Below are 22,951 nucleotides of genomic sequence, written 5' to 3'. Positions count from 1 at the left end.
TTTGGGATGAAAAGCATCTAAAAGAATGAATTTAATGCGTTTCATAGATAATTTACTAAGAATCATAAATGAATCAGTATTAACTCAAGATACAGGAAAAATCTGATTGGATTGTGGTTCCTGCAGATTGCTATTACATCTTCCCTAAACTAAACTCTTATGTAAAATTCGTTTTTTTTTTTGTTTTGTTTTTCTTTTTAAATAGTTTTTCATTACAAAATTTGATTTAAATGCATTATCTCTAAATATATATATATATATATATATATATATATATATATATTAATAAAAAATAGATATGATGGTATGAATGGTATGAAGTTATGGTAAAGAGAAAAAAACCTATTGCATTAGAAAAATATCAACGTTTCGTCCTCATTTTTGAGGGACTTCTTCAGGATGATGAAATGATTGAAGAAAATTAAGTTAAAACCATAAGTCAAAAGATTTTTGCCCTTTCTTTAAAGGTAATCATTTATAATGATATATATATATATAAATATATATAAATATATATTTATATTATTTATTATATTCATATGATTTATATATATCTCATTACAAATGATTACCTTTAAAGAAAGGTAGCACAAAAATCTTTTGGCTCATCATGGTTTTAACTTAATCTTCCTCAATCATTTCATAATCCTGAAGAAGTCCCTCAAAAATGAGGACGAAACGTTGATATTTTTCTAATGCAATAGGTTTTTCTTTTCTCTTTCCCATATATATATATATATATATATATATATATATATATATATATATATATATGTCTGTGTGAAAGAAAGGAAAAACAATTAAATACAGGAAGAAATCATACGAAAGACCTGACTGAAGCGAAACCAGTCAAATCTCTTATATAATTTTTATTTTTTGCTGTTTGCCTCTCCTTTCTGTCTTTCATACATTCTATCGGCACAACTTGCGATTTTACGTTATATTGTGCATCTTATTCTCACTTATATAAAGAAAGAACGGAAAGGCAAATATAGCAAGAAATAAAAATCATACAAGAGATTTTACTGATTTCCTGTGTTTAATTGTTTTTCCTTTCTTTTACATATACACACACGTGTGTGTGTGTGTGTGTGTGTGTGTGTGTGTGTGTGTGTGTGTGTATATATACATATATATCATCATATATATTCCTTTTTATTTCTCTATTTTGTCGGAATACTATTTCCATTATATATATATATATATATATATATATATTATATACAAAAAAAATTGATAATTAAAATAAAATTTAATAAATGAAAATATTTATTAATCCATCAAAAATTCAAACAAGAAATTTTTTAATTGAATTTATTGGCTTTTTGGGTTTTACTATAATCTGTTCATACTTAGGATTGCATTTTCTTCATTGTCGATCTTAATGACTACAACTTTATTAATTATTTGATTTTTTTTTTTTTTTTCAAATTTTAACAAAGTTTCTATGCATTACACTACTATTCATTCACACTTGGATTCCAGATTCTTCCTTTTGGCTTCACAGATTACTTATTTAATTAACTTTATTATTTACTTGTTTGACTTGCTAATTAGTTAATTGATTGGTATTTTTTATCTCTTATTTTATTGAGAATTCTTTTCAGTTAGCAAAAAAGTTTCTTATTTTCAATTGTGTGCTAACCATTGATGCATTTTTTTGTTATTAATTTCCATCTGATGAAAAGTGCCTACCTTTGAAAGTTCATGAATTAAGGATTTTTTTCTTTATTCTTATTGCTTGTTGGAATTTTGAAAGGATTAATAAATATTGTAATTTATTAAATTTTTATTTTCATCATTAATTTCTCCTGCTTTTTTTCTTTCTTAAATTGCTCTATTTAGTATATTACCTTATTATCTTCATAAGCTTATATTTAAAGATCATACCTACTTATGTAAGATTAGAGCAAGAGAGTGCTCAAACAAAATTTCCAAAATAAGAACATAATATCTGTTACAGAAGATCATAAAAACATTGATATCGTCAGTTTCAAATCTTTTAAGAATTAAATCATGCCGATTCATTAAAAAAGAATCTCTCTCTCTCTCTCTATATATATATATATATATATATATATATATATATATATATATATATATATATGTATATATATATTAGTGGATTAAAAAGCATCAGTCAAAACAATTTTCTTGATTTTTAACTCTAGTCTTTGAACAAAAAAAAAAAAAAAAAAAAAAAAAAAAGACTTTAAATTACATTCAATTAATATCCATACATGGTCCCGACAAAAGTAGCAATATATGTTACATCTATTATGTTGAAATAGAATTGCATAGTTTCTTATGATAGACCCTATCTATTATTATATAAAGAAAAAATTACATATGTGTGTGTGTGTGTGTGTGTTAGAGAAGATCAGAAAAAACTTTGATACTGTTGGTTTCAAATCTAAACATAAGTGACCAGATATTGGTCCTCTTTGTTTGGATTTGAAACTGGTGGTATCAATACACATGCACATATACACATCCACTGCAGTAAAGTGTAAAATTGACTACACGTTCTAGTTGGTATTTATTCCGATTTTGAGGGGTTGGTTTGCTCGTTAGAGCCATATATATATGTGTGTGTGTGTGTGTGTTTGTGTGTGCGTGCACACTCAAAGTGTGGAGACTAAAATATGTTGAAAATTGGTGTGGAAAAAGATGTTGATATTGACTGAGTAAGCGATTGAATTATGTACGGATGGACAGACAGACAGCGAGTGAGTGAGTGATAAAAAGAGACGGACAAACAGACGGGCGGACAGGCAAGGCAAGCAAAGAATGATGAGATAAGTACAACAAGCGGCACTTTTAGGGTCAGTGCTAGACATGAAACAAAATGATTACCTGCTATTGATATGGTGGCAGCAACGGCAACAGCAGAGTGCATGAAACAAGACAAAATGCAGCTTTTAATGTACATTACAAGAGCACAAAATGGCTGGAAATGTAAAGATGTCATTTAAATGTCAAAAAACAACTGAAGACAACAGAAGAAAAAGAAGAAACGTTTTGTTTTTATGCTATTTTAATAATATCGCAATGGAAATTGAAATAAGTTAATGTAGTTTGCTTTAAGCATTGTTTAATGTGTACATAAAAGAAATTTTAAATTTATAGAAGGCAATACAATGCAGAGGTGTAATGGATACACAAAAACTGGAGGAAATTAGGATATAAAACAGTGGAATAAGCTATGCCGAGTCACCTTTTTATTTATACAATATATGTGTGTGTGTGTGTGTATATATATATATATATATATATACACACACACACACATACATACATACATACAGGGTGAGCCAAAAGTAGAAAATGCTTGCCGAAGCATAAAAGGCAGGCTTCAAAGCTGTGTAAATCAAGAAGGAAAAATTTGAGCACTTTCATTGATAAATAACATTTATTTTTCAATTATATAATTGTGATCTCTAAATAAACGTTTTTTACTGTCCACCTATTTTTGGCTCACCCTGTATATTATCCGTATGAGAAGAATGCTGGCAGTGCATGTCTGTTATTTGAACAATTTCAGTTGTTCAAAATAATGTTTTTTTCCTATATTTTTTTTTAAGGAATTTATCTGATGAGTAAAGCCACTTAAAATGCGACAAAGACATAATTTTGTTGACTTGTTAGTTGCAAACGAAACAATATTGTAATAACTTTCCTTTTGAAATGTAATAAACTGCAAAATAGGAAAATTGATTTTGGAATTTTGAAAGCTATTATATTACATTATAGATGTCCTAAAAGGGCATTGACTGAGCTTGAACATTATCAATTTTAGGTGGAAAGTTTTCTAATTAAAAAAAAAAAATTTTTTTTCATGGTAGAATTTTTTGTATATATATAAAAATTGTTTAATATATTTTGATTGGCACATAAAAATTGATTTACGTTTTAAGTAAATGATAAATTATATATATATATATAGTTTTACTATTTTACATGTATTGCCTTCTTATTGACGTCGATATATATATATATATATATATATATATATTAAAATAAAAAAAGGAAAGTAAAAGAGAAAGAAACAAAGATTTATAAAAAGGGATGGAAATAAGAGAACGGACAGACAGATGCGTGTGTTGTACGAGAAATAAAAGTAAGAGTAGTCTGTTGTATCATTATTTGGTAGGTGTTACCAGAGATTGTCTGTGTAATAGGAGACAGAAGTGGTGGCAGCGGCCGCGTTCCAGAGAAAGGGGAGAGAATCAATAGATAGCAGCAGGCCACCAAGCAAACATTAACAGGTCATCACAGGCAGCTACACTGGCTATCACACCCTCACGCAGACACACAAACAGACGCGCTCACAGAGTTTCAGACTTCATACTATTATTACCATCGTCGTGCACACTCGCTATTGATATTATTAGTATAGCACCGGTACTAACAGCCTACAGTAGTCATAGGCTATCATCCATTTGCAGAAAAGCCAGTGACAAGCTCACTTCCCCATACTGTTCTAATAAGATGTAATGACAGAGTGGGTTGCAAATGGAGGAGGGTTAGATGGTTGGGTAGGAAAGTGTCTTGCTTTTATAGCAACACATAAAATGAAGGGTAGAGTCAATTTGATCGGGGAGATCAAATTGTTTGGAAAATAGGTTTGGTCTTATGTAATTCTGTAATAAGGTTAGATTTGTTTGAATCAAAGACTGACTCGAGGGAGATTGGTTTAATAAAATAAAAAAAATAAGAATAAATGAAACAATTTTGAAAAATGGTCGGTGCAAATCAAGAAAGGAATGGAGGAGGAGTTAATTGACTTTTAAATGTGTTCAAGTTAATTATTTAATTCATGTTTATATATATATATATATATATATATATATATATATATATATATATAATACACTAGCAAAAGTACCCGTCGTTGACTGGGTTCAAAAACAGCCTACAGAAAATGGACTCTGATTTATAAAAGTATGATAGGTTATGAAAAGGAAGGGTTGTAAATTTGGGTTTAATTTGGGGATATCAAAACCAAAGCAAAATATGATGGAAGTAAAAATAAAATAGATAAACCCCATAATTTATTATACCATACCTGTTCACACTAAAACACTTATCATAATATTCTGTGAATCTATATTAAAAAACCTTGTTAAACTTTGTGACATATTTCCATTCTATGGAGGTCAGGTTCGAACGAACACCCCATAATTTTATTATACCATATTTCTTCAAACTGAAACATCATTATCAAAGTATACTCACGCAGATAGATATGAAAAGTCTTTATTAAAGTTTGTGCCTATTTCCATTCTATGGAGGCCAGGCGCGAATGCAGACCCCACAATTTTATTATACCATCCCTATTTAAGTTAAAACATACTTATCAAAGTATTATTATGTACATCTATATCAAAAATACTTGTAAACTTTTTTAAAATTTTTTATTTCCATACTTTGTGGACCAGGCGCGAATGCAGACCCCACAATTTTAATGAACCACCGCTCTGCCAGATCAAAATACCCATTCCTGTGTCTCGATACATCTTCTATCATATGTAATCAGTTTTTTAAAATAGTCAACAAAATAGGAGCCTATTCGTCACCAGACACACACATTCAGCTTTATATATATATATATATATATATATATATATACACACACACATACACACATGCAGTTTGGTTGTTTTATTTTATAGCATATCAACGCTTTTTCAGATTATTTAATGCCAAATCCAGTAATTTTCGTAAAAGGTTTTATGCTTCAAGTTCTTTATATTGCCAAATATTTATTTATAGTGTTTAGTTTGGTTGGTTTGTTTTGTAGCACATCAACCCTTTTTTTGTTATTTAATGCCGAAGAAAAAAGTTTTTAATCTTCAAGTTCTTTATATGTTCAAATATTTATCCTTGCTGTTTGATTTGATTTGGTCGTTTTATTGACGAAAATTGTTATTTTTGTTTTGGGCTTTGCAGAACACGATTGAGTTTTGCACAAGGGAAACAAAAGAAAAAAAAAAAATAACTATCTTTAATGCATGTCAGGAAGCCGGTATTTTCATACCTCCTGATCTAGTAGTAGCAGATTGTGTGTGTGTGTGTGTGTGTGTGTGTGTGTGTGTGTGTGTGTGTGTAGATGCAAAATAGTTAAAAGTACTTACTAAATAAATTTCAATTAAAAAAAAAATTTTTTTTTTTTTTTTAAAGATTTTTCTTTATTTCCTCAAGTTAAATTTGTAGTAGGGTTTTGATTTACTTGTCTCTCCACGAGAGCAGAGTTAGATACAAGGTCGGTTTTTAATGTGAAGAAATCTAGCTTTGGAACAAAAATAAAAACTGCTTCAGTCTAGGACCTCTCTAATGTCTTGGAACAGAATAAACTAATTGAAGCATCAAAACAGATACTACACTTTGCTCCTAGTCAAAAAGTCAAGGCCTAAGATTCTAAGTAAAACAGGATGTTGCTGTTTATAATCACATAGTTGTATATGCTATATTCGAATTTGTCAGGAGGGATATAAAAAGAGTAATTGTTATTAATATGGACTACTCTTACAAGCATCTATTTATGAAAAGAAGACTTCCCTTCTTTTTTATTAGTTAGACTCATATAATCTATAATTTTGAATGTACCAGTACTCTACCAGTAACATCATATTATATAAATAAATATATATACAACATTTTTGCCTGTTAAAAACGAGTAAAAATTATAACCGGACTGAGAATGAATGTTTTATGCTAAGAAGATGGAAGAATATGGTTAAATTTATGCTCATTTTTGCATTAAATATTTTTTTTTACTTGACAGTTTGAGGAGAAGTTAATGAACGCAAGGTGGTAATGAGTAATCTTTAATGGTGTAAACGGGGAGAATTTAATTATTTATGGGAATGGCTCAACAAGAACTTGTTTACATTGGATTTGAAGGCTACCATGTTGTATTCAATTGGGAAGTAAGACAGCAGAACAGTGTTCTAAAGGCTGGCAGTTCTGGGAAAAAAGCTTTGTTCATGGAATAGGCACAGATAGAGAGTGGAGGAAATCATATATAGTAGTTGTAGCTAGTCGAGTGTTTTTTTTTTTTGTGAAAGTTTGGCAAAGGAGGACTATAGATTGCAGTTCAGTCAAGCACTCGCCATGAAAATAGCAATAAAGCAGACATAGGTTTGTGACGTCTCTTCTGTGGGAAAGAGGTTGCAGGGAAGAGAAAAAGGCATCACCTACTAGCTTTCGAAGGCGGTTTTGAACTTTATTAAGGCAAGATAGGGCTGGCCGAGCAGCTCCTGCCCAGATGTAGCAACAGTACTCTATTTTAGAGAGAATCTGGCTCTTGTACAGATAGAGGATTGCACCGACAGTAAGGTACATACTGAAGCAGTAGAGTGACCCAACCCTTTTTCCAGCAATCTAATCCCTATTAATTTCTAAGTGTACACTTAACGAATACCATAATAGTTAACTAAACCTTATCATAAAGATCTATACAAAATTTCAGTCAGATCAACTCAGAAGTTTTAAAACTAGAATAGACAGATTGACTAAAAGAAATAAAATTATGTGTATATATATATATAACTCTCCAACTGTTTTTCTGAGGAGCAGATTTGTTTGATGAGTTGTTTGGTGAACTTCTGCTATTTAATGAAACAAATGTAAAACATACTACGATAACATCTGAATAAAATATTATGTGAAATAAATACATCTGGTTTTGGAATGATAACTAACAAAATATATATAAAATCATAAAATATTATGTGAAATAAATACATCTGGTTTTGGAATGATAACTAACAAAATATATATAAAATCGTTTGGTTCATTTTGCATTGTTTTTCTCTCTTCCTTTTACTGCTGGCCCTGTCGGTGGGGCATTAGAATACACCGACTGCCCCCCTGCAGAGGGTAAAAGTCCCTCAATGGGGGTCCTGGATATGACCTTAAACTATATCCAGTGGTGAGGCCCCAGCTTGCGGGCTTTGGGAAGTGTGGAGCCACCCTTTAATTACCATACCTCCCAGGTCCACTTTGACCCGGAGTGGTAGTACCTGTTAGGGTTCCAACTATGGGTTAAATAGAAACCGACTTGAAAACAACAAATCTATTCTACTAAAAGATTTTTCTTCAAAATCTTTGGATTCGGCATTAAATAACCCGAAAAGGGTTGATATGCCGTAAAACAAAAACAACCAACCAACCTTTTACTGCTAACTTAGCTAGCAGGCTTGTGGTATCAGAAACTATAAGGTCTGAATCTGAAGATTAAAAATATTCGGATTCATTATTTTAAAAAATTCTTTACTTTAATTCACACCCAAAGTAGGCACACTGCCACCCAGATGCAAAAAGCTACTGTAAAGTATAGGCTATATCTATAAAGGCATCCCAAGTGGGGAGTTGTGCAACAAGATATTTGTTCCCATTACATTTATATTTCTGCATGTTGTTGCTATCAAGGAAACGGAATTCCAAAGGTTAGCAATTTAAGGATAGAAGCTATTAGAGTAGAAAGCCTTCTGACATCTGGGGACGTCTTCAGTGAAGGGGTGAAATTTTATTGAATGTTTGGCTTGTTAAGGATATTTATGTTGAGAGAGGCACTAGTGCAGCAAGTTCGTCAGAACACATTCCATTAACGATGAGACAGGGGTTAGAGTTAAATAGATAATGTGTGATCCATTAGATATAAAGCTTTAATTTTTTTTTTTTAACCTTGTTTTAAAGGGAGAGAGAGAGAGAGAGAGAGGGGGGGAGAGAGGGGGGGGAGGAGAGAGGGGGGGGGAGAGAGAGAGAGAGAGAGAGAGAGAGAGAGAGAGAGAGAGAGAGAGAGAGAGAGAGAGAGAGAGAGGGGGGGGAGAGAGGGGGAGAGAGAGAGAGAGAGGAGAGAGGAGAGAGGGGGAGAGAGAGAGAGGGGGAGAGAGAGAGAGAGGGGGAGAGAGAGAGAGGGGAGAGAGAGAGAGAGAGAGAGGCTAGTGTTTGTCGCACCAGTCCAGATTTTCAAGTCTTCAAAGGTCCAGACGGTTGATACTTCAGAGATCAAATAGTCCTAGAATTCTTACCAGTTTGATTCTGACTCCACATCCATACCTGGAATTTAATTTTTTTTTCTTCCTAGTTTTCTACGTAAACTCATTTATGAATGCTATTCACTCATTTATAACTATCTATATACCTATAAAAGTGAGAATGTGTATGAGGATACTTCTCAACCTATATACTCAACAAATTATTGGTCTACAGATATGAAATTTGATATATAGGGTATTCAGACATCTGGAAAATTTTTTTTAATCATTCGGAAAAAAAAAGGCTGCTAAAGGAGTAAAAATTGCAAAATTAGGACTTTATAGTCATCAGATTTTTATCCGTTAATTGTTTCACGACTCCACATGTTAAGAATAAATAGGTTTGAAAACACTTATTTAAACATTGTGGCAAGCAGATCTAATGGTTATCATATTTGACTCACTGTCTGTAGGTTTTACTATCAACAAAAATATTGAAATGCAAAATTACAACTGCATGTTACAGAATATTGATTCATTAGAAGTGTTTATAAAATAAATATACAAATTCAGAGTACAGAAATGATTTTGTGGGTGTTTGCAGTTTACTATATATACGGTATTACAAAATAATGTTGTAGAATGGAATTAAATAACAACAACCTGATGTTAACATAAAATAGATGGATGGAGGGAAAATGTCTCATGTCACATTAGCACGCTGAGACAGATACTACACTTTGATTTTAGTCAAAAGACCAAGGAACCATAAAAATATTGTTTTTTTTTTATGGCTTTAAATGGGGGGGGAAAAAAAAAGAAAAAAAAAGATTTAATTTATTATTGTCTTATCTTTTAATGGAGATGAGTAGTGCAGTATTGGTACTGTTGTGATAACCTCATCTCCTTAAGAATTATCTCCCCTTTTATTTTTATTTTTTTTTAAAGAGGTGGAGGTAATATGTCCAGATATTATATCCTTCTTTCAGGGAGGAGGAGGAGGGTCCCCCAGGTACTACCTTCTTCTTTTTTTGTTCTGCTACCATGATACCATACCCAGGCAGTACCTTTCCCTTTTATGTGGCTATCATCCCAAGCATTACCTCTTATTTGGAGGGCAGTATAGTATATATTCATTCCTCATAATACCATCTTTCCAAGATTATTTTCTCAGTTTTGATGGAGGAGAGGATAGTGCACTATCTGTTATGTTGTCTTGATATCATCCTCCCAGGTATGAAGTCCTCCTTTGAGGAAATATGGGTGCTTTGTCATGTGTGTGTGTGTGGGGGGGGAGATTAATGTAGAGAGATGTTTGTTCATAATATCTTCCCAGCCTAGCAAAAAAATATGCGAGCGGTGAAAGATTTTTGTTAATCTTCCATTGTTTTTACTTGAGGGTGGATGGGGGGGGGGGTCACTGCTTATTAAACCACTCTAGTTACTTGGAGGCCACTCTCTAGGATGAGATTAAGTGTTAGGTAAATTGTGAGACAACATGATGGTGGAATTTGAGTAGAGCTAAATTATTTAAGAGGACGACTCAACAAGAACTTGTAAATGACCAACAAGAACTTGAAAATGACCATGTGGAAGTAAGCCGAGAAGCAGCCCCACAATATAGTGTTCCACAGACAGGAAGTTCTAGGAAATAAACTTTGCTCATGGAATTTTTGTTTAGTTTTAAGCACAGATAGAAAGTGAGGGAAGTTGTTGACAGTGGTTGTAACTAGACGAGTATTTCTTGTGAACATTTTACAGGGAGGGATCATAGATTGGAGCTCAGTTCAGCACCTATCATAAAAATATCGATAAGGCAGAAACAGACTAGCAGCATCTCTTCTGTGAGAAAGAGAAAGTAGGGAGACGAACAGATCCTCGACCACTAGATTTCAAAGTTGGTTTTGTAATCTGTCAAAGGAGGAAAGGATATTCTTAGCAGCACCTCCACAGATGTGGCAACAGTATTCCATCTTATAATGTACTTGACCCTTGTATTGTAGAGGATTACGTCAGAAGTGAGATACTCTTTAATAAAATGTTTCTTGATCTGATAGGTTATAAAGAGTTGACATATTGAAAAATAAATCAAATAAAACTTTTTTAAACTTTTATGAACTGAAATAAAATTGTGTGTGTGTGTGTGATGGGAGATGGGGAAGAGAGGGATCGTTTTTAATTTTAGTAATAGAAACTGCTTAACGTGATTTACTGATGCAATATAAAATATAACACTGAATCTGAGGAAGAAAATTCAAATAAGCAGATTAAATGTAAATAGCAAAAAAAAAAAAAAAAAAGAAAAAGAAAATGGAAGAAAAAAAAAGTTTAATAAAGTAGAAGCTGCCTGAACTTTCTAGTTTATTTGGAATTGATTTATTTAATTTTTTTTTTCATTATTTTTTTAAATAAAAAGATATATTCTGTGTGAAACATTTCACTAAGTAGGTTGAAACTGTATGACAAACAAGAGTCAAACCAAGTCAAATTCCTATCCACTTAGTATTATTCAAATTCTTTGGACTACTGTTCTCATCTTGAGTGTCATTTTCACAACGTTTCAGTTGATGTAATCTCCAAACTTCTCCAGGTGTATCTTGCCAAACTCTGGAATCTGGGCAGAATTTCAAACGGAACCCTTTACGAGGGTAGCATGCTCTTGTTCCATCAGCCATGCCTGGATAGAGGTCCTAAGTAATTTGCAATTCTATTTTTCACTCGCCCACACTGAGAATTGAACCTTCAGGAGAATATCACTTTTACAACTGATTTATTTCAAGTAGTTTAATCTCTGCATCACGGGTTACATAGACTAAAATGTGAAAATGACACTAAAGATGAGAACAGTAGCCAGAAGATTCCAAATAATACAAATAATGAATCCTATCTCAAAAATTCAGAAACGTCCTATGCACTTGTCCTGTTGGTTTAATAAATGGATTAAAAAAATTTTAAGAATAAAAAAAATTTAAGTCAATGCTCAATCAGATTTGAATTTTCTGAATATCAGTAGAAAAAAAAATATATATATAAAGAGAGGAGATAATAGTAAGGGGGAGAAGGAGGGGAAAGGATGGTAAGGAGGAAGAAGGTGGAATAATGGTAAGGAGGAAGAGGAGGAAGGAAGAATCATTCATTCTTATCAAATGCTGATTTTTACAAACAGCAGCTGCTGCTGCTGATGATGATGATGATGATACTGCCACTGCCACCATTATTTGGGCATTCATAAAAGCAGACTTTGAAAATGGATCTGCTTTTGCTAGACTGCATAATGCATTTCTGGTGAATTGAAGACCTTTTTATAATATTGTAGAGAGCAAAAAAGAGAAGGAGAAAAAAAAAAAAAAAAAATGACCCCCCCCCCTCACACACATGTAGTAGTATAATGTCCCAGTAGAAATCTATGCTAAGATTATTTCGCACAAACATTTCTTTGCAGAAGGCTAGCGGCAGCACTTAGTGAATCGTGCATACTTTAAAATAACCATGTTAAGTATTTTGCAAGATGTTTATGGATTGTATCTAATGATATTGACAAATAGAATCTTAGGATCCATAGTAAGGGAGGCTAAGCAAATATTTAGTCAAAGAGAAAGATAGAGAGAGGTGTGTGGGGAGGGAGAAAGAGGTAAAAGGAAGGGTTTTATGATACTGATATTTTCATTGTAGATTCTTGGAATAATTCCAGAGAACAAAGCTATAAGAATCATCAATAATTAAATTAATCCTATTGTGTTAAGTAACGTCTTCATTCTAAAGTAACTTATTTTTTAGTCAAAATGTATAGATTACAAAAAGCCAAACACTTTTACCAATTAACACACATACACACACACACACACATACATACACACATATTGCCTGGTCGTACAATATGCTTAAACATGATATTTTAATTTATGCAGATTTCATATGTATTATTACAGAATCAATACTCTATTGATTATTATATGTTACACGGAATAATTTGCCCAGTATACTAATTAAAAAAATAAAAAAATAAATAAAAAAAATAAAAAAAGATAAATAAAAATAATGATAATGTCATTCATTAAAGTCCGTCCGTGTTTGTTTACAATATCACTTTAGCTGATATTTGGGTTTGACAATGAATGCCCTGGAAAAGCCAATTCTGATTAATGTTTAGTTTTAAAATATGCAAATGAAGAAATGATTTGCGGCGATTTTAAATGGAACCTCTTCTTTTATCGTAAATGGAACTCATTCATAAGAAAAAATTTAAAATGGTGCGATACACCTGTATTTGAACAAGGGACCATTCAATCTGTAGTCGAATACTCTACCACTGAGCTATATCTCCAGATGACAATAGTTTTTTTTTTTTTTTGTTTTAAGAAGAAATGATTTGCTGAGAATTATCTCATTTGGACAGTCTAACATAAAATATTCCCCTGTAAAAATTTTTTTTATCTATAAGACAAAAAAACTTTTTAGGATCAGATTTTTTTTTTTTTTATACTTATACAGAACATATCTAAGAACACTGCCAGACATATAAATTACCTTTGTGTGAAATTTGCAAGAGATAGGTTCAGTCGTTTTGGAACCTATGAGGAAGGAACTCGCACACATACACACACGCACACAAAGTGACGTTTAAATAACAGTGGAGATTGTAAAACAAAGGGAGATAATAAAAGTATTGAAAACTAAAGGAAATGGGTGCTTGTGTAAATTGGCGACCTTTTAAAATCAACACATTTTAGGTGAAAACCTTACGTACTTATGGGTTGTATCAAAATTAGTATGAACTCAAAAAACTATGAAAAATCATCTAGTAGAAGATGTGTGAATAATATTTTTAACAAAAAGTCATTCATAATTACATTCTGTCTAAAATTGACAAACTCTTAATTTAACACAAATTAATCCAGTAGATGTGCTAGTAGTATTTTTGACACTTCTACACTATTGGAACGAAATTTCGAAAAGCATAATATTGAATTTCACATGAAAATAATGGTATCTACGTATTCCTCATATTTTAAAGCTGATTATATCCCAAAAATTACGAATATTGATAAGGTAGAAAATTATTAACGAAAATAAAAAAGCAGAATTTGATGAAAATGATTATAAGACACAGAAGAGTGTTCAAAAGGGAGGCAATTTTCCGTTTTGATTTAAATAAGATGGCGGAAAGTTTTCATCTGCTGACACAATTAAAGTTGTTTTGTTTAATAATTCAGTAATATTCAGGTAATTTCAACTGCATACTTTGGAAGCTACCATTGTAACTTATTAGAATTGACAAAAAAAAAAAATCAGTTGAAACCATACGTTTTTTATCTGAAAACTCCATTTATCGACTACAAAATCTCGTCAGAAGCACCGTATTTAAAAAAAAAAAAAAACACATCTACTTATATTCTTCTGTGTTTAAAAATTGTGGACCCTTAATTTAATTCAAGTCAAGGGAGATAAATCAGTTTATCATACTGAATTAGTCGTAAAACTCTTCCACAGTAAAACTTACGATAACACTCAAGAATTCGATAAATTCTATATTTTACTTGTAATTATTCTTCTACTGGATCATTTCATGTAATTTTTGGAATTTATACTAATTTTGACACGACACATAACTATGCAATAATATTTTCACCTGAAATGCATTGATTTAAAAGATCATCAATCCACACAAGCACCAGAAAATTATTGACTCTCTAAAGTGCATGAAGTACTATATAAATTAAAATATTGATACCTAGAGTGCATTTCTACAAAAAAAGTGATCATAGCAGAGAAATCAGTTATCATGCTGTGTGACGAATGATCCTATGTAAAGCTTCCATTTGTGTTTGGAAGGAAAGTAGTAGGGGAGGGGAACATATCATTTCTACATAAATACAGTTATGGAGCATTTCATATGCCTGTGTATCCATATTTCTTGTGTTTTTATAATTATGTGTTTAATTATTTCCTATTGTTTTTTTTTTCGTACTTGTACAGTTTAATCAAGACATAAAAAAATGAAAATATCGAAAAAAAAAAGTTATATTGTATGTATCCGTTTTGAATTGAAGATCTCTGAAAAAAAATTTCACTTAATTTGATAGAGTAGTTTTGTTTTTTTTTTTACAGCGGAAAAACACGTTTTTATGACAGCACGTTGAAGGCAGAAACCTTGGAGTTTTTAACATTTTTTTTTGGATTTTAGAAACGCCACGGGGAGATAACTCGGGTTAAAGTGCTGACACTCCCTTCCCATCTTTAATACTAGCTTTTCTTCCTAAAAATCAAACCTTTTGCTCTGTATCATAACAAATTGTTTTTTCGCTGTAAAAAAAAAAAAAAAATACTAGATGAAATTAAGTGAAATTTTTTTTGATATTTTCATTTTTTAATATCTTGATTAAAATGTACAAGTACCGTTTTTTTTTTTTTAATTATTTTACTCAAACCAATTACTTATTGAAATAATATGCAATAGCGGAAAATACCATAATGAACTTAAAAAATAATCCTATGTAAAAATTTTTTAAAAAATAATGTAATTACAAAATTGAATTCACCACAATGCATTTCTGTATGCTTGTAAACAAGCCAGCCATCTTTTTTTAATAATTGGAGAGGGGGGGGGGGAAAAAAAAAAAGAAAAAAATGAATTAGTTTGTGATCTTTGAAAATTTTAAAGGAATTTGAATGTATTTAAACTGCTGAATAGACAGTAATTTCTAGCTTTAAAATTCTTCACAAAATCTCATGTATTAAACGTTTTAGAATCTATTTATTATTGTTGGGGTGATTAATTGGAATTAGAAATCAGAAAAATCAGAACTTTTGGGGGTAACAGAGTCGGTATTGGAAAAACTTGAGCCTAATTGTGGATTCCCAAAAAAGATTTTGAAAAAATAAAATAATTTTTTTTTTTAATTTAAAACCTAATGGTATAATTATTTACTTATTTTAAACTACCAGTACAGATTATAATAACGAATTTAAATAAAAATGGCAAAAGTCAAAAATATAGATGAAAATCTCATACTGAGTTTATCAAAGGGAAAAAATGAAGATATTTGCCAAGTTTAAAAAATTATGTCTAAATTACGAGGACTCGCCGCTACAACTGGTACCAAAATGTGCAGTCATTTTATTTACCTTCTTTATAGGAGGTTAGACACAAGGTCAAGTGTCTAAGGTGTTTCTTTGGAAGGAACTGGGTTCAAACTTGGCACACTCAGATTTACAGTGTCGTTAATATCTTAGCCACAGTTTGTTTGTTTGCTTACAGTCTGGTGTCCATATCACTTGACTAATCACTACTAAACTTTAACCAAATATCGGTCATGATTGAACTGATTTAGCTTTGGAACGTCCATGTCAAAGATCAAGGTGAATATCATACTTTTGGTGATAAGTTCCGATTCTTTACTACCTGACATCTGATGCAGCCAATAAAGTTCTGCATCTTATACAACCTTGACCTTTAACCTTAATCGTAGCTCTTAAAATGCCTTTTTTACTTTATTTACCTCCTTTCCAGGAGATTAGGCACAAGGTCAAGTATTGGTCTGATGAAAGTGTTTCTGTGGAAGGAACTGGATTTGAACTCGGCACACACACGTCTTCAGTACGTGTTGCTAACCATATTTATATATAAACTAAAACGTGTAAGAACTTGTACAGAAAAATACCATTTAAAGATTTTTTTTTTTTTTTAAATTATTCTAATAAAAGGTGGAAGCAATGCTCTGAAATTGTGACAATACTTTTTAATGCAACGTAAATCATACGTATTATAATGCACTCATACTTACATTATCACCTTTCACACATATTTTACAAAACGAGATCGTTTAATGGAATGCAAAAAAATAATTGATAAATATCTAATATCATCGTCCAAAAATATTTAGACCACATCAATTTTAAAATTAATTGTTCTCAAATCAAATATACAAGCAAAAGCAAAATTCAGACGTGATCAAAATTTATTTATACTATTTGCGTTTTTTTTTTTTTTATTGAAAATTAATCCAACCTGATTCTGCATGAACACTAAAATGAAAATTGCCTCGGTCTGGAAAAATTTCTTCACTGACTGGGAACTAAAAAGATGATGCGTAATATCAGATCAGCTTTAATTTGGTCGTAATCAAACAAATTGAAATATTAAAAAATATTATAATAGCAGGATTCGAATAATAAATAATAAAAAAATTGATTTTTAAAAGATGGTGGTTTAAAAATGTTTTTGATTTTGTTGCTTCCTGGATATATATTTTTTTTATCTATTTTTTTTTTTTTTTCTCAACAAAACAATTCTGCAATGTAATTTATAGATAAAAAAAAACAACAATGTGTTTCATTTGTTTCCATCCAAGTTTATAGAATTCTCACCATTTTCCGTTTCATGCCACACTATGCCCTCAAGGGTAACACTGGTCCCTGGCTCACAAGGACCAAGGCACTCTGGTTCCGTAATAACTCCAACACTACATGTGTCTATTCCGATATCGTGCACTTCAGGTTGCATTGGAGAGCAGGCCGCTTCAACCTGAAAAAGATAAAAGCAAAAAATTAGGTTGGATTAGTTTTCAATAAAAAATGTATTCTTTTTAATTAATAAAACATAAGCAAAATGTATTATTAAGTTTAGAGCACAACTGAACCATGATACTTGACTTTTGCATTTTAAACTTTAAGTGAAGCCATTATATATAAAAATAATTTTATAAACAGCAGATTCTTTACAGTGCAATGTAAACTACAATATTTTATAAACAGTCACTATGAGAGGCATGTGAAGTTTCCTCCAGGTGCATTGCGATGGTTCCCCAATGAGAGCAAGCAATCAATCGATTGGATTGAAAAATAGGCTAATTTTATTGATTAAGATCACAATAAAAAATATGGGGGTGTGAAACATTCGTTGATTATCATTCAATTCCGGGCAACGTCAGGTTACCCTGCTAATAAGTATCAATGAGTAGTGATGGGACGATTTTAATATTCTTCCATAACTCCCGATACAATTACCAATTCGGATTTTTTTATTTCTAAATATAGAGGATTTTTTTTTTAAAACTTGAAAATATTGACATTTACATAAATCAAGAAATTAAATAGTTAGCTAGGAGCAAGAGTTTCGGTTACTCACCCCACCCCAACCGGTCAATGCTAGAATCGGTCAGTTAGTTATAGTTTTTATAACCATTTGATTAAATTGATAATTTAATGACCAAATGGTACCGTAATAATTAAATTCAAGTTTCAAAATCTTAGTAAAAAATAAATAAAAACAATAAATGTAAAAAAAAACTCCCAGGCAACGCCAGGTAGATACAGATAAGTATTAATATTTTATACTGTTCACAGCTTAGTCAAGTGACAGTATTCTTTATTTCTTGACTAGCAGGGCTACCCAACATTACCCGCGGCCATTTAAAAATTTTTTTTTAAAAATGTGTAACATTTTTGTATTAAAACTTCTATCTCTCTACCTATCTCAAGCCATCTCTCTTTCTCCCTTTCCCATTTTTTCCACATCCATCTCCTTCACCGCTCTTTCACTTCTGCCCAGCCCATTCCTCTCTCTATTATTATTATTAATAATAATAATAATGATGATGATGATGTAAGTCATTCATCTCTCCTTTATATATAATAGATGAAAGATTCCTATAAAGCTTTTATCATATACTACTACCAATAAATCCTCCGGGTAGTATAAAGAAAGGAGGTAATTCCTGTGGGAACGGTATCATGATAACAGAACAGATATTACACTACCCCCCCCCCCCCCTCTATGAAGAGAGCAGTAAAAGATAGAAATAGTATAGTTTCAACTTTAGACTGACACCAAATCTCAATTAGTAATAAGACGTTCCATTTATGCTATGCCAAAGTTGGGCTAATTTGAATGACAAAAATATGGACAATTTTGCTATTACTCTTTCTGATCTATACAGCATTCGCTTTTTAAGTAGCAGTTTGAAGTAGAGGAAATTGACCTTCCCCCCTCCATCCCAACAATCATCAAATTCCACTCAAGCACCTTGTATATTATTATATCATGTTAGCAACATATTTTATTCAATACTTCTGACAATAAAAAAAATAAAACAAGCTAATAGGTATAAATTTCTGATGCCTACATAAACATTCCAAAGATGCATTTGTCAAACACCCTAAAATAAAAATAATAAAAAAAATAAAAACAGATGCTGAAATGGAAAGCATCGTTATGAGTGAATACTGAAAGTGAAAAAGAAAAGACAAGAGAAGCTGTAACAAAGAGCTTTTTTTTTAGCGTCCATTAGAGAGAGAGAGAGAGAGAGAGAGAGAGAGAGAGAGAGAGAGAGAGAGAGAGAGAGAGAGAGAGAGAGAGAGAGAAGGGTGATTTAAATAGATCAAGATAACAGATAAAGATACAAGAGAAAGAAAAAAAGCAGAATGTCGAGAGAGAGAGAGAGAGAGGGGGGGTTAATAGATTAAGATAATAGATAAAGAGAAAAACAATGCTGAGAGAAAGAGAGAGTGGGGGGGATAAGGATACAAAAAGAAAAGCAGAATGCTGAGAGAAGAGAAAGAACTATATAGAGAAAGATAAAAAGAGAAAGAATGGGAGAGAATGCTAACAAAACAGAACCAGTATAACAATAGTAAAATAAATCTTGTCAGCTTACAACTGAATGACAAAACTGACAAACAAAAGCATTTGGCCATTTGTAAAGTAAATCCTTATTTAAAAGACTCAGCAACCAACAATGTTTACTTAAACAAAAATAAATACATAAATTTTTAACTTTGTATCGTATCATATTCACACAAAAGTTGTATACACTCATCAAGAACAACATAATTTGTATTATTCAGACGACCGTTCTCATCTTGGATCTTATCATATTTCGAGGATATAATCCCCAACCTTCTTCAATTATACGCGCGCGCGTGCGTGCGTGCGTGCGTGCGTGTGTGTGTGTGTGTGTGGATGTATCATGGTTGTATAGATTGGTTTCCCAGAGGTAAATCCAATGAAACCCGTGTAATTATTAAATAGTGCTCAATGGATGACAGAGCTGGTATATAGTCTGTTTATTATACAAACATTATTGGGTACATGTGTACACATACAGATTGCTCCTTTTTGGTCTGATGAAGTGGTCTTCTTGAATGAGGATTCCACCGAAACATGTATGCACATAACCAATAATGTTTGTATGTGTGTGGGTATATATATATATATATATATATATATATATATATATATATATAAAATGTGCCCTGTTATATTTAACATACTTTGAGCATCTACACAAAAAGGATTGGTATACAAAAAGAATGATATATAATTACAAAAAAAAAAAAAAACATTTTACCAATGCACACACGTGTGTATATAATATATATATATATATATATATATAGATATATATATATATATATATATATATATATATAGAGAGAGAGAGAGAGAGAGAGAGATATTATGTGTGTGTGTGTGTGTGTGTGTTACGGAAATATATTTATGGCAAATAAATTGCTATAAATATATTTTATTTTTCCAAGCTTTACTCACATTGAGCACTGTTGAAGTAAATACTGAAAATCGATACATAAAATAATTATACAATTTAATAATTTTAACAAGTTTGATAAAAAGGTTATAAAGATGCTAAATTACTAGTTTCTGATACGTCTCAAGAACATCTTTTGGCTAGAAACAAAGTGTAGTATCTGTTCCGATGCTACACTTCATCTTTTCTAATTTCGGTCAGTGAAGGTAAAAAATCCTTCTTGATTGAGACAACATTTATAATAAAATATTTGCAATTCTTTAGTTGTAATGCCTGTGTTGTAATGCCTGTGGTGTTACTATGTATATCTTCACTGCGTGAATAACAGGCCCTTATATTTCTCCTATTATCCAGGTACCCAATGAACCCTTGGTCATAGATAAGTACAGATTACTTTTTAGCGCGTCACAATGACCAAGGGTTCATTGGGTACATTGGGTTTGGCTAACAAACGAAAATATTTAGTAGTCATATGTCAAGTAAAAGTCAATCACACAAAGTAACAGCCAATCCAGAAAACAGCAATTTTTACCCCTTTATCAGAAACACTGTTCATGAAATGTGAAGAATAAAGGACTAAATAGTAGGGGGGGGGGAAAGAACGTTAGGGGACTGCCAAAAGTAAACTCAAGGTTCACGTTCTACCTTCCATATTAGTGTCAAACGATTATAAAGTGACTAAGGTTCCTTTTTATAATAGTTTATTAAAATCCGAATATGGTGTGCTAAAATTCACAACACAAGGACCTGCATGTGGAGGTTGCTTTTTTTTTTTTTACAAGAAAACCATGGCAATGAATACAGTAACATTGTCGGCCTCGATGGCCACAATTCACTGACAAAGATAATTTTATACATACTGACAACAAAATACTTCATAAAAAAATTCGAGACATTTCTATGCATAATAGAATAACTTTCATCTGATCTATGCTAAATGGCCATTCTTAACATTTCAGTATTTATAGAAACTTTTTAAGCAAACAAAACATTATTTCAACAAGTCTCCATTATTTGCTGCCACACAAGGGCAAAGAATTAGACATTGCAGGATGACACAGCATTTTTTTTTCTGCTGATAGCTAGGGAAATGCACTGAAACATCCAAGCAGTTTCTCTGCAGATTCAGTTGTCAGGAGACTTCTGATTGCAATGGTTCTCATGTAGTTGTTGTCTCCTGGTTTCTACTTTCACTTAGAATAGGGGGCAAACGAAAGTAGAATCAGTGAGACACCATTGCAAATATATCAGTCAAGGATCCATTCTCTACAATCAATCTGATGGCAACTGGACCATTTTGGTGATCTTTTCTCTGTCAGGTTGTGGCATTGGTCCTGGGCAGTCCACATTCCCAGGCCTTGCCTCTCTCACTTTGGAGGTAGTTTATTCCTAACTGCTTAAGGTATTCCAACCAGAGAATGCAAATGAGACTTTCCAAAAGGAAACCAAAATGTTTCTTCTTTAGGTGGTGCTGGCTCGATTCTGCCTATCTTCTGGCCTTGTGTTACATCCTCAGGCGATGGAAAAGAAATAGAGTTAAATTATTTTTAGTTATTTTATTTTTTATTTTACATAGGCATCACCACTTATCAAGGCCAAGAGGCCACTCGAGGATAAGGGTTAAAGAGTGAACAGTATAAATCGGACAATATAGTAATCGTCAGTAATGGAAATTCGGTAAATTTGTTAACTTATATGGAACGGCTCAGCAAAAACTTGTTTACGTTGGACTTGAAGACAACCATATTGTAGTCAGCTAGAAAGCAGGAAAACGGAAGACAATTCCACGGGCGTGCAGTTCTAAGAAAGAAGCTTTGTTCATGGAATCTACGTTTAGGTTTAGGCACAGATAAAGAGTGGGGGGAAGTTATTGATAGTGTTTTCTGCTAGATGGGTGTTTCTTGTGAAAGATTGGAGCTCAGTCGAGCCCTTTCCATGAAAATATCGATAAAGCAGAGACAAACTCGCAACATCTCTTCTGTGAGAAAGAGGTTGTAGGGAAGAGAAAAGGACATCCCTACGAGGCTATGAAGTCTATTTTGAGCTCTATCAAGGCAAGATAAGTCCTTTCTAGCAGCTCCTGCCCAGATGTGGCAACAGTATTCCATCCTTGGACGTACCTGGCTCATATAGATAGAGAATTACATCAGCAGTGAGATATCTACTGGATCGATAGAAGGATCCCACCATGTTTCCAGCGGCCTTGGCAACGGATTTAATATATGTGTTCCATTCCAGATTAGGAGTAAAGGTCAAGCTCAGAAGCTTGTCAAAACATGAGGTCTCCCCAAGACGAGAACCATTCATTTCAATTGATGTCAGATGTGGATCAGAGCGTTGATGATGTAAAGATAAAAGCTTGGTTTTAGATGCATTAAAAGTAACCAGCCACATCTTCACCCACTGTACCATTTGCTCAAG

At 32.1% G+C, this 22,951-nt stretch overlaps 1 protein-coding gene across 5 annotated transcripts in view; it reads right to left on the bottom strand.

Moving 5' to 3' along the window:
• Positions 1-22,951, bottom strand: part of LOC145276954 (uncharacterized) — a 489,953-nt gene that overhangs the window by 109,585 nt on the left and 357,417 nt on the right. For 4 of the 5 annotated variants that reach the window (XM_080128473.1, XM_080128470.1, XM_080128471.1 and 1 more), the window contains one exon: positions 17,354-17,508. In XM_080128473.1, the coding sequence (XP_079984599.1) occupies positions 17,354-17,508 (155 nt within the window). Of the gene's footprint in view, positions 1-17,351; positions 17,509-22,951 lie in introns of all 5 variants that reach the window. The other variant, XM_080128472.1, reaches the window with a different exon arrangement.

The sequence above is a fragment of the Euprymna scolopes genome, chromosome 5 (assembly GCF_053919585.1).
Source record: "Euprymna scolopes isolate OS-2025 chromosome 5, ASM5391958v1, whole genome shotgun sequence".
In the NCBI taxonomy this organism is placed as follows: domain Eukaryota; kingdom Metazoa; phylum Mollusca; class Cephalopoda; order Sepiida; family Sepiolidae; genus Euprymna; species Euprymna scolopes.
This window is presented reverse-complemented; position numbering and strand designations above follow the sequence as displayed.